A 14,324-nucleotide genomic window follows, 5' to 3' on the forward strand; every position below is an offset into this window, starting at 1 on the left:
AAAAATACAGAAAAAGTTCCTGAAAGTATAAATATAATTTATATTTATGGATGTGTTTAGAATGCAGACTTAGTCTATTTTATTTATTTATTTTGTGAAAAATTGACATTAAATTTAGCTGGATAAAGCCTCCTTTTGTTAATCCGCTACATCGTACTCCACAGTCCTTTATTTTGAAGGTCTCGAGGGGAAACCCCGTTTTCTCTCGCGTAACTTGACAGAGGCCCCTTTTTTTTCATACCAAGCAGGGATTTAGGAATGTGGAGACCAGCAGCTACGTCACCCACAAAACTGCCCGGGGTGTCGTAAATGAAAAAACTTTTTTTACAGACTTTACATAATTAAACCCACCATTACAGTAAGTTTATTGTATAAAATACTTACTTAAATTGCTATATTTAACTCGTACAATTGTAAGGGATGGTATATATTTGTTTTAAATGTTTTTTTTTTAAGCGAACGCCACTCGTTAGCAAGTTAACGGCTTCGGGACATAATTAGCTTTGGGGGGTTTAAGGAGAAAAAAGGGCAAGAAGTCGCGATATTATATGTTTAGATGGAAAACTAAGTGTTAGTGAGTGTGGATGAAACAGGTTCGGGCTTGTTTTACATTGTTTGGGTAGCGGACCAGGCTGAGGTTTTCAAAAAAGGAGATTCAGAAACATGATACCGACTGATTAGCCGCTGCTAGCCCTAACACCACCCTCTTTAACACACTTAAAGGTAAGTCTTTTTATTTTGCTTTAATTAAATCTTTAGTTTTTAAGGTGTATTTAAAGGTAAAATGTCTATTAACTCCAGCTTTGCTGCTGTATTCGTTAAGAGGCGCACGTCCTCTACTGGGACGAACGTTTGCTGACTGCCTGCGGTGTTTTGATAACATTTGTCTCCCCAGGGACGCCCGTCTCCGTCTCCATGGTAACAAGCCGTTGACGCTTTCCGCTGCATGTAAAGGGGAGGTGTGGGCGGAGAGGAGAGGAGATCTCACCAAGGGAAGGATGGTAAGCAGGACAGAGGCAGGTCTGCCACCTTCTCTCCCTCCAGCTGATATTTGATGCTTATGTGAGCCGATCATTGAGCTCTTTGGTCTTTGTTTCAGCCATTTCACGATGGAGTCTACTACCCCTACAGCAGTGACACCCAGGGGACCCGCTCATCATCAGGGATCCCATCCCTCCTGAATTCCCCGCACTCCGCAAACCATCAACCAGGCATGACTTCCGCCGCTTTCCTGTCCTTCAAGTTCCGCCCGCGCAGGGAGAATGTGGACTGGCGCCGCATCAACGCCGTGGACGTGGACCTGGTGGTGAGCCAGCTTGACGTGGACGCCTTGCAGGAGCACATCGGCGCGGTGACCTTCTGCAGCTTGGATGGGGAGCGCTGCCAGCGGTGCCAGAGCCCCGTGGACCCGGCCCTGATCAAGCTGCTACGACTGTCCCAGCTCACGGTAGAGTGGCTCCTCCACTGCCAGGAGTTCCTCAGCCTCAACCTGCGGGAGGTGGAGGAGCGGCTGGCGGCGGCCGGCGGAGAGCGGGAGCAGCTGCTGGCTCAGCTCCGGAAGCAGGAGGAGAAGGCGAAGGCGCTGATGGCTGAGCTCAAACAGAGGAAGAAGGTCATACGCACCCAACAATCCCTGCTTGCTCCACGAATCATCAGCAGTCACAAGGTACAGGTCCAACTCCACCCCGCCCCCCTTCTCTCCTCCCTTTTGGGCCCCCTCTCTGTCATTGTTGAAATCAATTCACAGCTGCAGCTGAGAAATGCAGGGGGAGGCATGGCGCTTTTGTCTCAGCAAAACCTATTCAAATTCTGTCGGTAAGATCAGACCTGAAGAAAGGATTTAGAGCTGCAGAGCAGATGGTGGTTTTCTAAGTCTTTTTTTTTTGATAATCCACTTACAAAAAAAGAGGCAATAATCAGTGTTTCTCTCCTACCTCCCCCACCCACCTCCTGTGTTTACGTTTTGGTCGATTGTGTGTCTTCTAACTGAGCTTTACCCATCAGAACTACAGCTCCCTGCTAAATACTTTATACCCATAAAACTTGTCACATTAAAGCCCCAAACTTTACCTTTTATTAGGTTTTTAAGTGATCTACAAACACAAAGTAGTGTGGTGTATTTATACATGTCAGTGATCCTTGACTGAATGATTGCCTTTGACCCGACCAGAAGGTTGCCATGACTACAGCTATAGCATTTCCTGGTAGAGCCGTTGTTGCTAGGTGTAAGCATAAAGCTCAGCTAACAGAGTGGGATCAATTATTGATAGAGGAGCCACGTGTCTGTGGCACTTGGTTTATCAGTGGATTTAATGCTGAATGAAGTGGATGTCTGTGTTGGATGCAGCGTGTGGAGAGAGCAGGGATGCCTGCAGCAGGGAGCGTATCAGCATCACCCACACCGCCTGGCTTTTTAACATCCAGCTCAGTGGAGCCTCCTGTTCATGAAGGCTACAGGTTCATTCACGTCACTCTGTGATCGGCAGCTGTGTGTGTGTTGGTATGAGATTCTCACAGACTGATAGCCTTGGAGCCACAGTTTAATGGATTTTAACCCAAAGTATAAAAAAATGTTTGGCTAGTGTAAATTAATGCAGGGAAAACTGGACCTGATTGTTCTAAAGACAGTTCATACATGCTAATTTATACACTGGTATAAAAGTCTAAATCTAGATAAGTCATTTTTTCTTAAAATAAGTGCATTTGTTCTTGAATTGAGAAGGTAAAAGACACATTTTAGCAATGGGACAATATAATTTCAAGTGCATTTTATCTAAATATGTAATTTTAAGACTAAAAATACTCATTCAATTGGCAAATCATCTCATTTACCTACTGGAATTAAGGGTAAATACTTGATTTAAGAAATGTTATTTCTAGATTGTTATTCCAGTGTAGCTCACACCTGCTGTGACATCCTAAGAGTTAAAGAGATTTTTGGATTTCCTTTTAATCTACTTAAAGCAAATTTACTTTTTCTGTTTCCAGTAACTGATGATCACTCAGACTCATTTTATCTTGGTTCCTTATTTTTAATAAACAATCATCGGTCCAAACAGGGATTGGATCCAGAATAGCACAATGAAATGAAGACGCATGAAATGCTTACTTTATGTGAAAATAAATTCAATACATTTTGTGGTGTTTATCTCCATGATTAATAGAAATATTTATTTATCAAATCCATAAGCTGATGTTTACATGATTGTTTGTTTCAAGGTTAGAAATGAACGACCAGGATGCCATTGCTTTGCTAAAGAAGGAAATACTTTTAGCACTGGTAGCTAAAATACAATATTTATTATTGCACTAACATTATTTTTCCCTGTAAAAAAGTTACCATAAACATAAACATTAGAAAAAATAAAACAATTAAAATTTCCCGCAGCTGTAAAACCGTTAAACCTTCTTATCAATCCCTGCTTTTGACTTCTGCCGGTTTGTTTAGCAAGGCTTGGTAAAGATTTGAATTATTGACATAGTTTTATGGTGTTTAATATCTAAGTTTTTAAACTTTCATTTGCTGTTCAGGTAAACAGTAAAGCTGTCAGGGAAAAAAACAAGGAGGGGTGTGTTTTTATACCATGTTACTAGAAATTAATTCACCAGTTGAAATCATTTTTATACTGCCTCTGTTTTACCTCGAACAGCTTGCTCTTTCAAGGTCAGGTTCAATTCAGAAGGGGGGGTTTAGAGGTTTGCAACATTCCTTCATCATGCATACCGCCTACTAGGTGAGGAGGAACGTTTTCGATCACAAAAAAGAATATCAGGGAATAGCCAAAGCTGCCAAACTGAAGATTAGTAGACTTTGTTAAACTAACAATAGAGTGGATGGTAAATCCAAGAACTGGATTCTGACAAATACTGTAAACTTTATCAAATTAAATTACAAATCTGTTTTGGATTAACCTTTTAAAGCTTTGCTCAGGTTTCTAATTTTGTTAGAATATCATGTAAACAAAAAAATTAACCTTTTATCTTTCCTTTTACAAAACTGTCTCTGCTGCACTACCCTGTGAAACTGAAGGGATACGACTCCTGCTGATTCAGCTTTTACATTGGTGAAAATATTCATAAATATATCAATTTAAAAGCTGAAGTAACACTACTTTATGTTTTTTCCAAAGGGTTTAATAAAGAAATGGTTTCCCGTGACCTTTTTAAGCAAATGTTCCCAGTAGATTTAAAAAGCTACTTTTCCATGTTCCTGTTCAAGCTAGCTGTACCGCAAGGCTAATATGAACTTCAACAGCAGTTTACATCTTTACTTTCAGTCCAGTAGGACTAGAACCTTTAAAATTGTTTTCATATTTGAAATTAAAAAGTATTTGAATCTCTGCTACTGGTTCTGGAGCTAGTTGCTATGTCCGCTCTCCACCACAAGGGGAGCTGCAGCCCCGGTAGCTGAGAAAAAATACGCTAGAAAATGTAATATCTTCAGCTCTGTTGTCACATTTCTGCAGTTTAGGACATCTTGATTTGATCATTTTTAATGACTGTTGGGAATTTAATTATTCCCAGCAACGTTTTTAGCTGCTTTGTGTTTAAACTGTTTGCTGTGCTACAAAAAATGTATATCTAAGTAAATTTTTCTTAAAATAATGGTTTGTTCTTTTTTTAATTGAGCAAGTAAGTGAGACAATTTTTCCAATGGAATAAGATATTACATATTAAAAAAACAACTGCAGTCTCTTTTTCAAGTTCATAATATCAAATTATCTTAATTTAAGGGTAGAAATGCTTATTCTACTGGTAGATCATCTTATTTTCCTACTCAAATTAAGGGTAAATATACTTATTTTAAGAAATATTTACTCATTTTCAGAACTCAACCTGTGGTGTCTCACTGTAGAAGGAGACAGTAAACAGTCGGTTGGATTTCTGCTTTCTTTTAGTGTCTACACTGCGAAAAGTCCTTCCTCAACTCCTCTTTTCTTCATAACCACATGCAGCGCCGGCATCCTGATGAGTACCAGATCCGTAAGTCTATCACTTCCACTGGTAGGATGAAGAACTGAATGCCTTGGGAAAAGTATTCAGCCCACTTGGGCTTTTTCACAGAGTGCAACAAACAAAACTTTAAATAGCTGAAGATTGATAAAACTCCTTTGGCATCAACTCTGCATCCCCAGAGCATGATGATGATGAGACCATTTTAGTTAAACCTGCGTATGGTGTGAGGGGATTGATACTTTACTGACTTATTCCTTCCATTTCTGCCTCCACACATTGGATTATTTTAAATTTCCAGAGCTGCAGTCTGACAGTGAGAAGAAATCTCAGATTGATAGTCTCAAAATGGAGATTAGCAGTCTGAAGGAGCAGATAACTCAACAGCAACAGACTCTGCAAGTCAAAATTGCTCAGGTAGGATCCTTGTTGAAGGTGTGACAGATGGAGACGATTGGTAGACTCGATGTGATGTGAAGGTGCTTTTCATGTAGGAACAGGAACAGCAGTCCATGCAAAAAGAGCTGCTGCGAGAACTGGAGCGTTTCAAGGCGGAGGAGAGGGCACGCATGGACCGGAAGATAGAGGACAGCCGGGACGGCATGCGGAGGGAGATGGAGTTCCTCTACAACCGAAACATTCAAGCTCTCACTGTAAGAGGAGGAACCTGCTCTTTTTACTAAATTGATTAGTTTTTAAAATTAATACTGTCTTATGTTTTCCTTTGTTTATGCTTTTCTTTTCAAGGAAGTGAATCAGAATCAGACCACGAAACCAGGCAGCCCGGTCAGCTCTCAGCCAGAAAGAGATCTGGACATTTATAAAGAGATGAATCTACAGGCCTTCCGTAAGCTGGAGCAACAGATGAAGAGACAGGTCAGCAACCTGAGAGACTCTTAGAGAATTAGAGGCTCTGATAGAGAAGTCTAATGGGTCATAAACTTTCTCCTAGGATAAAAAATGGGAATCCAGGCTGCAGGAACTCAAGGCTCAACACGAATCTGAAAAGAACCAGGTACAGCATCACTTAAAGGGTCATCATGAGCTACTAGCAGCAAACGAGAGTGAAGCAGATTGATTTTTATCTCCCCAACCCCCGTCATCCTCCAGTTGCTGAACGATCTGAGCAGAATGCAGACGGAGCACCAGGAGCTCAGCCAGCGGCTGCAGCAGGAAATGGGCCGGAAGCTGCAGGAGAAGGAGCAGACCATCAAGGCTCAGAGGGAGCAGGTCAGCCTGACTGTAATCAGCACTCTGGGAGATTATGTCAAGAGAGGAAGCTGGGAGGACTGGTGGCCCTTGTTCAGGATATCCTGCATTTGCTACGTCTGCTGGTGTTAACACATAATGTTACTGTACACAGGAAGGCAATGCTGCTTTTTTGGAAGAGCTCCAGATACAAGCTAATTCTCGTGCACGGACTCTGCTTGATTAGTTGAAGGATGCAGTTTAGTATTTAGACCTGAAAGCTGGAATTTCCAGGTCTGAAGTGGGCAAAAAAAAAGCTTAATTTTACTAGAAGTTCGAGGTTTTTTCCATAATTTCACAACTCCTTTTTTTAATATGGCTTCCTTGCATATATTGCTGAGATACAGACAGTTTTAAGATTAATTGCTCATATTTATTTCCATTTTTAAAGCTGCTACCAAAAGTAGCATATATTAAAAAGACAAAATATAAATATTTTGTTTTTAATAAATGCATATAAAAAGGAAAAGCTTTGTCATTTATGTGACATTGAAGCATTATAATGTCTGAAGCTAAAAAGGAGAAATGGCTGAAAAATAACATGCCGTCAGATATTTAGTAAAAACACCTTTTTCAATCTCACCGTGGAACATTCGTTCTCAACAGAATCACAGAGGCTAGTTGAATTAATGTGCAAAATAAATAACCCAGAAATCTGCAATTGTTTTTAACATGGATATCATATTAGCATAGTATCTGGGTACACTATTAAAGTATAGATACACAGTATTTATACTTTTGACAACCTTATTCTGGGTTCTCTGTTATAAACCTGTGTTGAAAAGTAGAACGTTTTCTAATTTTTTGTTGTTTATTTTAACTTTCTGACTTTACATGGAGTTACCATTGGTTTCTAAGTTGAAGCTTGATGCAGATAGCTTCTGAGTATCCACAAAATCCACCTTGAATATAACTCTTCGGCTGTTTGCTAGGTCGGACAGCCGAACAGCGCAGGAACTTCCAACCAGAAAAAAATTCAGGAAAAATAGGCTACAGGCTTACAGATGCATCAGCTCTGAACTACTGAGGTGTCAATATGCTTTTCAAACGATGTTTTAGTCCTAGAGGTTCGAATAAAAAGGCTATTTTGAAGATATTTTTCAGTAAAAACTTACATTATGTCTTTTTAAGTGGCATTTACTTTTTGTTTGCAAAAGTTGTATTTTTGTTGTTGTTGTAAATTTCGCACTTGAAAATTGGTGACAGCAGACATGTTTTTGTCATCCTCTACAGGACCAATTAGCAAGTCATTTTGCTATGCATTTAAACATCGGTCATACGGTGTTTAAATGCATAGCAAAAGGGTCCCTTTTTGCACCTGAGCTCTGGCTCTGTGCAGCTCATCCAAAGTTGGCCAACCTGTGAGGCTTTCACAGAGCAGCTGGATTTATACTGCAATTAAGTCACACAGGTGGACTTTATTTAATAAAGATGGGATTTCTGGAAGCAAATATTGTAGTAGATAGATAAGAAAACTTTTGTTCTACTTCTGCTTCACTATTATACACTACTTTGTGGTAGTTTATCAGAAACAAATCTGGAAAGTACATTTAAATAAATTGTGATCTGACAAAATGTAGAAAAACTAACTCAATCAGGATTGTTTAACGAAATGTTCAATTTATATTCCAGCAGACTCATTTGCATGTAGGCTTGTTTCGATTATTGCAGATTAATTAGTTTGTTTTATATTTGCAATCGATTTCTGACCTCGTTTTGTTTTGTTGTTTTACTTTTTAAAATTGTTTTTAATATTTAAAAATAGCAAAAGTTTAAAAACTAGGATATTCACTAAAAGATTGTCTCTATCATGCTTATGTGTTGTTATTCCTCAGATAAAGACCATTTCCTCCAATCCACCCACCAAGGTGGTGGAAACACCCGGTAAGGAATCACTTTCTTCTTTGTCCTTTAGTCTGCTGCTGTATTCACAGCTGAAACTCGTCTAAAGCGTTAAATATGTACACCTATCACAGTTTTATTACTCTCAGCTAACTGCAGAGTAATGCTTACTTTTGTAGTCATGAAGATTGGCCAATTCTAGTTATAGCGACCAGTTTAATGTTGGGTTAGGATCATTCGGATTGTTGGAACACATATTTTATAACACAGTCCTACTGCCTTACCCCAAGATAAAAGGAAAATGTTTTGTATTCTCAGGGAATTTATTTCACTGTTCATAAGTGAAGGTAATTTAACCTGGGTGGACAAGAAAGAATAAACTTCCTCCATATGGACCCTGTAGTGTGGACAAAATTAGCAGGTTTGTTTGATATAGTTGTGATCAGGCTTTAAATGAGAACTGTGTGCTAACTGCTAAGCATGGTGGTGGGAACATCAATGCTGAGGCTCTATTTTGCTGTTTGGCATCATCCAAGCATTTTTAAATAGTAATACATAAAGTATGCTAATGCTAACCGACCAACTGAAATGAGATAATTGCTCATATCTAGAGTTGCTCTTTTGAGCCTCTGCAATGACTCTAAGTATGTTCCATATGCATTCATAACCCTGTATGCCCTGATTAGCTTTTGTTTTTTTGCAGATTAAATAAAGAAATCATATCTTTTACAACTTTTATCCAAAGTCGTTGTAATTGAATGTTTTAAAGTCACAATAAGCTCCATGGTTTATCATCATAGATGAGTGATCGGTTGCGTTCTATAACATAATTGAAGACGCTACTTTGATGCAAAGAGTAATAACATCTACTGTTAAAGCTTAAAAGATGGAATTTGGTGATCTAAACTGTTATACTTCAAGGTTGACAATAACTCGATGTACTTTTAAAGGGGGGAAAAACAATTAGGCTGATGTTGACAAAAGTGGTGTTATTCAACATTATAGCTTTTAAAGAAACCAAGCTGGAGCAATAAAAAATAAGGAATAGAAAGATGCAATGGCTGCTCCTTAACTTCCTGTGAAGGAAATATGTTTACCAGGATTTCTTTAAAAGATATCTTTTCAAAAGATTTGCAGGCCTTTTGTTTTTTAGCGTCTGTGAATTTATTAATGGAGTTTCTCAATTATGAGTGGTTCTTGTGGTACGTCCCTGTTTGTAAATAATAATATTAAGGATTATTAGTGCCATAGTAACATTCTGGACTCGGGTTCCAGATGGTTCTCTCATGGGATGTTTATTATCACAGCTGTAAATTAAATGAAAGAATATAAAAATGTCCCTCAATCAGTGTTTAATGCTTCAGTTTTTCCCTCCATTGATCTCTATTGGTTTTATATTCCTTGTTTGTAGCAACATTCCCACAGATTTGTTTACGTTTTGATTTTAAAATGCTCGTTTTTGTTAGTTTTTTTTTGTTTTTTTTGTTAAAGATGCTAGTTTAATTATTGTGCTCTTCTATGCTATTTAAATATTGTTGCAACATCTGATAAAAACCAAAAAGGATCGTCCCATGTTGGCATCTCTGCTTGTAGAAAATGTGAAGGTTTCTCAATTCAATTAGTTGCTAAGCAACCTTTAAATATACATTACTGAGTTAGTGTGTGCATCTTTGAGCCTGTATGTGGTATAAGCTTTAGAAAACAATTAAAGTTTGGTATAATCATTCTTACCTTTAAATAAACTTAATGTTTACATATCAAGCAATCCAGGGTAGAACTGCATTATCTGAGTTTCTTACAGGTCAGTTCAAATCACTGCAGACTCTAAAAACCATATCCAGCTGGTCTATGAGCTCCATTCTAATAATGACTGTTCTACTGTTTTATCGTTTCCCAGTCAGCGGACCAGCCCCAGAGCCCAAACCAAAGAGGGTCGTTCTCGGTGAGTTAGCCATATTAGAAGCAGAGCATGTTTATCTGTCCACCATTGATTGACCCGATGCTTTAGAAGCAGCTCAGTCTGCTGTTACCTTCTGTAACACCCGTTTGTCCCGGCTTCCAATGCTTGTTTACCTCCATGTGCTTAGAGGAGCCGGTCTCTGCTCTAAAGCTGGAGCCCATACAGGAGCTGTCAGAGGAGGAGAGAGGTAAAAGCGGTTCGGACCGATGGAACCAGACGGCTGCATGATGCTGCATGATTCTCCGCTGAGCGGCTCGTTGCTTGACTGTTTTCAGACTGAGATCATTTTGTGCCAAAACGTTACAAGAGTAACTTGGAATGAGAGGGTTGATTGACCTGTGATCAATTTAGATTGTCGTTTCTATCTTGTTGCCTAGTTGGTCGGCCAAACTGAAGAATAAAAACCTGTTCTCGTCCCTCTTCAGCCACGTCTGTCTAACTCATCCTGCAGCATGGCTGTCCGTCCATATTGTTTGATGCATGCTTTAGTGTTGAGATGTTTTTGTTTCTGACAGCTTGAGCTCCTTTTTTTTCTGCCAGACTCCAGCTTCTCTGAGAGGAAGCCGCTGACCAGCAAGCAAGTGACCGAGACGGCTAAGAAACCGAAAGTAAGCGCCAGTGTGGTGAAAAAGAATCCCGTCATCAAGAAGGAGATGCGATCAGAGCTGGAGCGCTCTGTAATCAAGAAGCTGGAGAGCCTGGGGGTTAAACCTGTATGAACAAAAGGATATATCTGTAAATCTGTAAATCTCTTCTCTAAAACAGCAATTTACCTGCATGACAACTGCTATTTCTTCCCCTGCTGCTCAGGACCAGAGAAGTTTGACCAACAAGGAGCTGAACTCTTTCCTGGCCAAGGTACATTCAAAGCAGGAGGCTGTTGCTAAGGCCATGCCAGACTACTGGCATTGTTGGGAGGAGATGGCAAACGTTGTGGAGCAGAAGGTGTCTGGACAGGGGAGAGACAGAGAAGCTGCTGCAGATTTCCAGACCAGAGCCAAACAACCTGTTCAAGGTGCTTTCCAGGGTTGAGTCATCAAAGAAAAGCCTCTTAATGCATGAGATCATCTCTAACTCTGCTCACGATTAACGGATTTCTGTCTGCTTTTAGTGATGCAGGTTCGTCCTCGCTCCAGCAGCCTGCCCTCCAAAGCCAGCCAGGCGGCATCAGCGGCAAACATCAAACAGCCCAGGACACCACAGCCAGCGCCGCGGACAAAAGGCTTCACCCACCCTAAGACCTCCACCCCCAACATGAAACCTGCTGGGAGGATTAGTTCAAACAGGTACAGATATATTCATTTTACACATCTTTAACTGGTTTTAGTTGCTAAAATGTAAATTTTTTTAGAAGGATGTGTGGTTTCCTTTTTCTTTTTGTTAAATAAACAATCTGTACATCCTACTATTGAGTTGCGGAATCAGTCTTTATGTAAAGTTTATTTTTTTAAAAGCAACAATCCATCACTGATATAAATTGTGATCACTAGCTGCTGTTCTCAGCATTGTGACATAACCGGCTTCTCAAACATAGAACAGGGTTTCCGCAGGTCATTAAAAATCATTAAAAGTCATTATATAACTATTTTTTAAATTAAGGCCTTAAGTGGCATTAAAATTCATTAAATATGATTATAGTGAAAAAAAAGGTTTTAAAAACAACTTAGATGATAAATGATTTTGCCGGGGTTTTTTATATATATATATATATATATATATATATGCTTCGTTGATGGCATTAAAATTATTTCTAAGAGCATTAAAAAGCATTAAATTAGAGTTTCTCATTCCTGTATAAACCCTGTAGAATAGAAGTGCTGTAACTGTATTGTTGTTTATATTTATTTTATAAAAAGGACTGGATCATCACTCTGGATCGGCATCATTTATCGAATATTTGGTCCAACTAACACATCAGTATCTGATCAATAAATCTCTAACTGTTAAAAACAGATTTTGCTCACCAATGATGAATGATAAATGATTACATGCCTAAGAATTGACTTGACTCCATTCATCCGAAGTTTAAAATGCAAATTTCTTCCACTAAGGTGAAAGTCTGAGCTGTTTGCTATGTTTCAAGTTGCATAATGTCTGCTTCTGTCTCCTTGAACCCAGTCGGCCTCGGCAGATGGCCGCTCACACTGAGCCTGGTTCTGCTGGAGGTTTCTTCCTGTTAGAGGGGAGTTTTTCCTCTCCACTGTCACTACAAGCATGCTTAGTGTGAGGGATTGCAATCAGCTGGTTTTCCTTGGATAGAAAACTTTTAATAAATTTGACTGGATGATCTGGTGAACTGTTAAGTACCTTGAGATGACGTGTTGTGTATTGGCGCTAAAGAGATAAACTGAATTGAGTAATGCTGAGTTTGTAAAAACATATCTGCTGTCCTTTCTTTTTCAAAATGTTAAATTAAAATATTTCTGTTGGTTGATTTAAAAAGTTTGGATGTCAGAGTAAGTGGCCCTCTTGCTATTTTGTTTGGGAACCTCTGCTCTAGTACATAAAATTCCAGGAAAACTTTAAAAACTGAAATAAGTTTTGAATATTTTTTTAAAAATCAATGTATTTACTATTTTCTCACATATTTTACCTCAAAAACAAACATTTATTCTAATGAAAAGCCTGTATGTCTTCTTTTCTGAAGAACTCCGCCATTTAGTTCAGAGGAGGAAGAGTCTGAGATGGAGGAGGAGCCAGAGCAGAGGGTAAATTCATTGAAGCTCAAATCAAACCAAGCAGCTCCAGTGGAAATCAGATCCAGCAGAGCTACCCCGGTCCTGTCCAGACAGACAGCAGTCAGCCAGTTCTCCTCTAAACCATCGGTGGGCAGCGTGAAAACGCAAGGAAACGCAAAGACGGAGAGCGAGGAAGATGAGTGGTCGGACGTCAGTGAAATGATGGAACCTGAGCCGAGAAAGCTGCAAGGTTTTAAAGACCAGAACGGTAACATTGATAAAGGAAACAAAGATAAAGGTTCGTTTTACATCAAATAAATTACTTTGTTTTCTTCTATTTTTTTAGCTTCACCATTTTTTTTTCTTTTTACTTTAGATAAAGTCTTTAAGTTGGTCAGAAAGGTTGAAACGCAGCTGGCAGAGAGAGGAGTGAAGAAACCAGCAGGGGGCGTCAGCGTCCTACCAGGGAGACAGGATGAGGTTCAGGAGCTTTCTGTAAGACCTGGATTCACTGCTGCTGTTTGGGTTTGATGCTTTAATGATGACCTGCAGAACAGAGGAATAATGTCGTCGTTTACAGTTTACAGATCTAGAGGAGAGCAGCGATTGGGTGGTCTCCTCCTTAGAGGACAAACATGAAGCGTCTAAGCCAGCACCTCTCCGTGGCTCTGGACCTCTGAAGAAGAGCCTGGACTCATCCAGCACCAGCGTCTGGGGAAGTTCTACCGGAAAAGGCCCCAAATCAGGTCAGTGGCATCTCGCCTCCAACACAGGAGCCTTAAACTGGAACATCTGGTTGTTTTTAGACCATTTTATCCAATTTTTAAACAAGACTGAGGAAAGGTGAAAAAGACGTTTTTGTTTCTAGCAGGTCTGACAGAAGCTGGAACAGGAAGCACTTTGAAGAGCAGCTCGTTCTCCATCAGTGACCTCAGCGACTCCGAGGATATAAGCAATAATTAACAGCAGAGCGGCGAACGTAGCACAGAAAGCTCCCCTCACATCTCCAGCCAATGCCAAAGAGCTTTTATTATTTATTCTATTGACTTTGTACCTAAATGAGAAGAAGCAATACAATAAATGACAAAACATGCTTATATTGTTCATGTTTTAGTGAGTAACTAGATGATGGCTTCTTCTTCTAAGGTGCTTTTCATGCCTTGGTTGTTTTTTATTTTGCCTTAGATCTTTTCAGACTTCATTTCTACCAGGTTTTGTACATCAAATTTTGTATTGATCTAAAACTGATATTGATTCATTAAATAAAAACTATCAGGTTTTGTATCCACTGACTCCAGTCATCCTTCCACTCATACGGCATCAGCAGATTAAACTGAGTTTATTTCATTTTAGCCTAAGCCGCCATTGGCTTTAACTCCAGTTTTCTGACTTAATTATGTTTATTAATTAACAAATTGATAGTATTTTGTTTATGCATTAGAATATTTTGTAAAAAATATTTGACTCTTAAACATTTATGGTTCAATACAGGAGTCTGGTTATTACAAGAGTTTTCTTTATTTTAAGAAAAAATGACTATTGAACATCTAACTGGTGTTAAACCTTAAGATTAAGATTATGCAAATGCTTTTTTTTCCCCATGATCAAATAATTTCAGATTCATTTGAAATGTTAACCTGCTG

The 14,324-nt window shown here is 39.2% G+C and overlaps 1 protein-coding gene across 3 annotated transcripts; it reads left to right on the forward strand.

The window, feature by feature from the left end:
• Window positions 1-254: 254 nt before the first annotated feature.
• LOC107086823 (zinc finger protein Dzip1-like) lies at window positions 255-13,951 on the forward strand. 3 transcript variants are annotated; one of them, XM_015378031.1, is made up of 19 exons: window positions 255-723; window positions 896-1,001; window positions 1,100-1,666; window positions 4,899-4,983; window positions 5,255-5,370; window positions 5,448-5,606; window positions 5,701-5,829; window positions 5,906-5,968; window positions 6,064-6,183; window positions 8,037-8,085; window positions 9,941-9,985; window positions 10,131-10,190; window positions 10,544-10,716; window positions 10,814-11,018; window positions 11,115-11,289; window positions 12,651-12,979; window positions 13,058-13,176; window positions 13,262-13,427; window positions 13,550-13,951. In XM_015378031.1, the coding sequence occupies exons 2-19, from the start codon at window positions 999-1,001 to the stop codon at window positions 13,642-13,644; spliced, it is 2,658 nt and encodes an 885-aa protein (XP_015233517.1). In that variant the 5' UTR covers window positions 255-723; window positions 896-998; the 3' UTR covers window positions 13,645-13,951. The 3 variants fall into 3 exon arrangements, with proteins under 3 accessions (XP_015233517.1, XP_015233525.1, XP_015233532.1); XM_015378039.1 differs by having other exon boundaries at window positions 256-723; window positions 13,553-13,950; XM_015378046.1 differs by lacking the exon at window positions 10,131-10,190 and having other exon boundaries at window positions 256-723.
• The last annotated feature ends 373 nt before the right edge of the window (window positions 13,952-14,324 follow it).

The sequence above is a fragment of the Cyprinodon variegatus genome, unplaced genomic scaffold, assembly GCF_000732505.1.
Source record: "Cyprinodon variegatus isolate N-32 unplaced genomic scaffold, C_variegatus-1.0 Scaffold9, whole genome shotgun sequence".
NCBI classification, from domain to species: domain Eukaryota; kingdom Metazoa; phylum Chordata; class Actinopteri; order Cyprinodontiformes; family Cyprinodontidae; genus Cyprinodon; species Cyprinodon variegatus.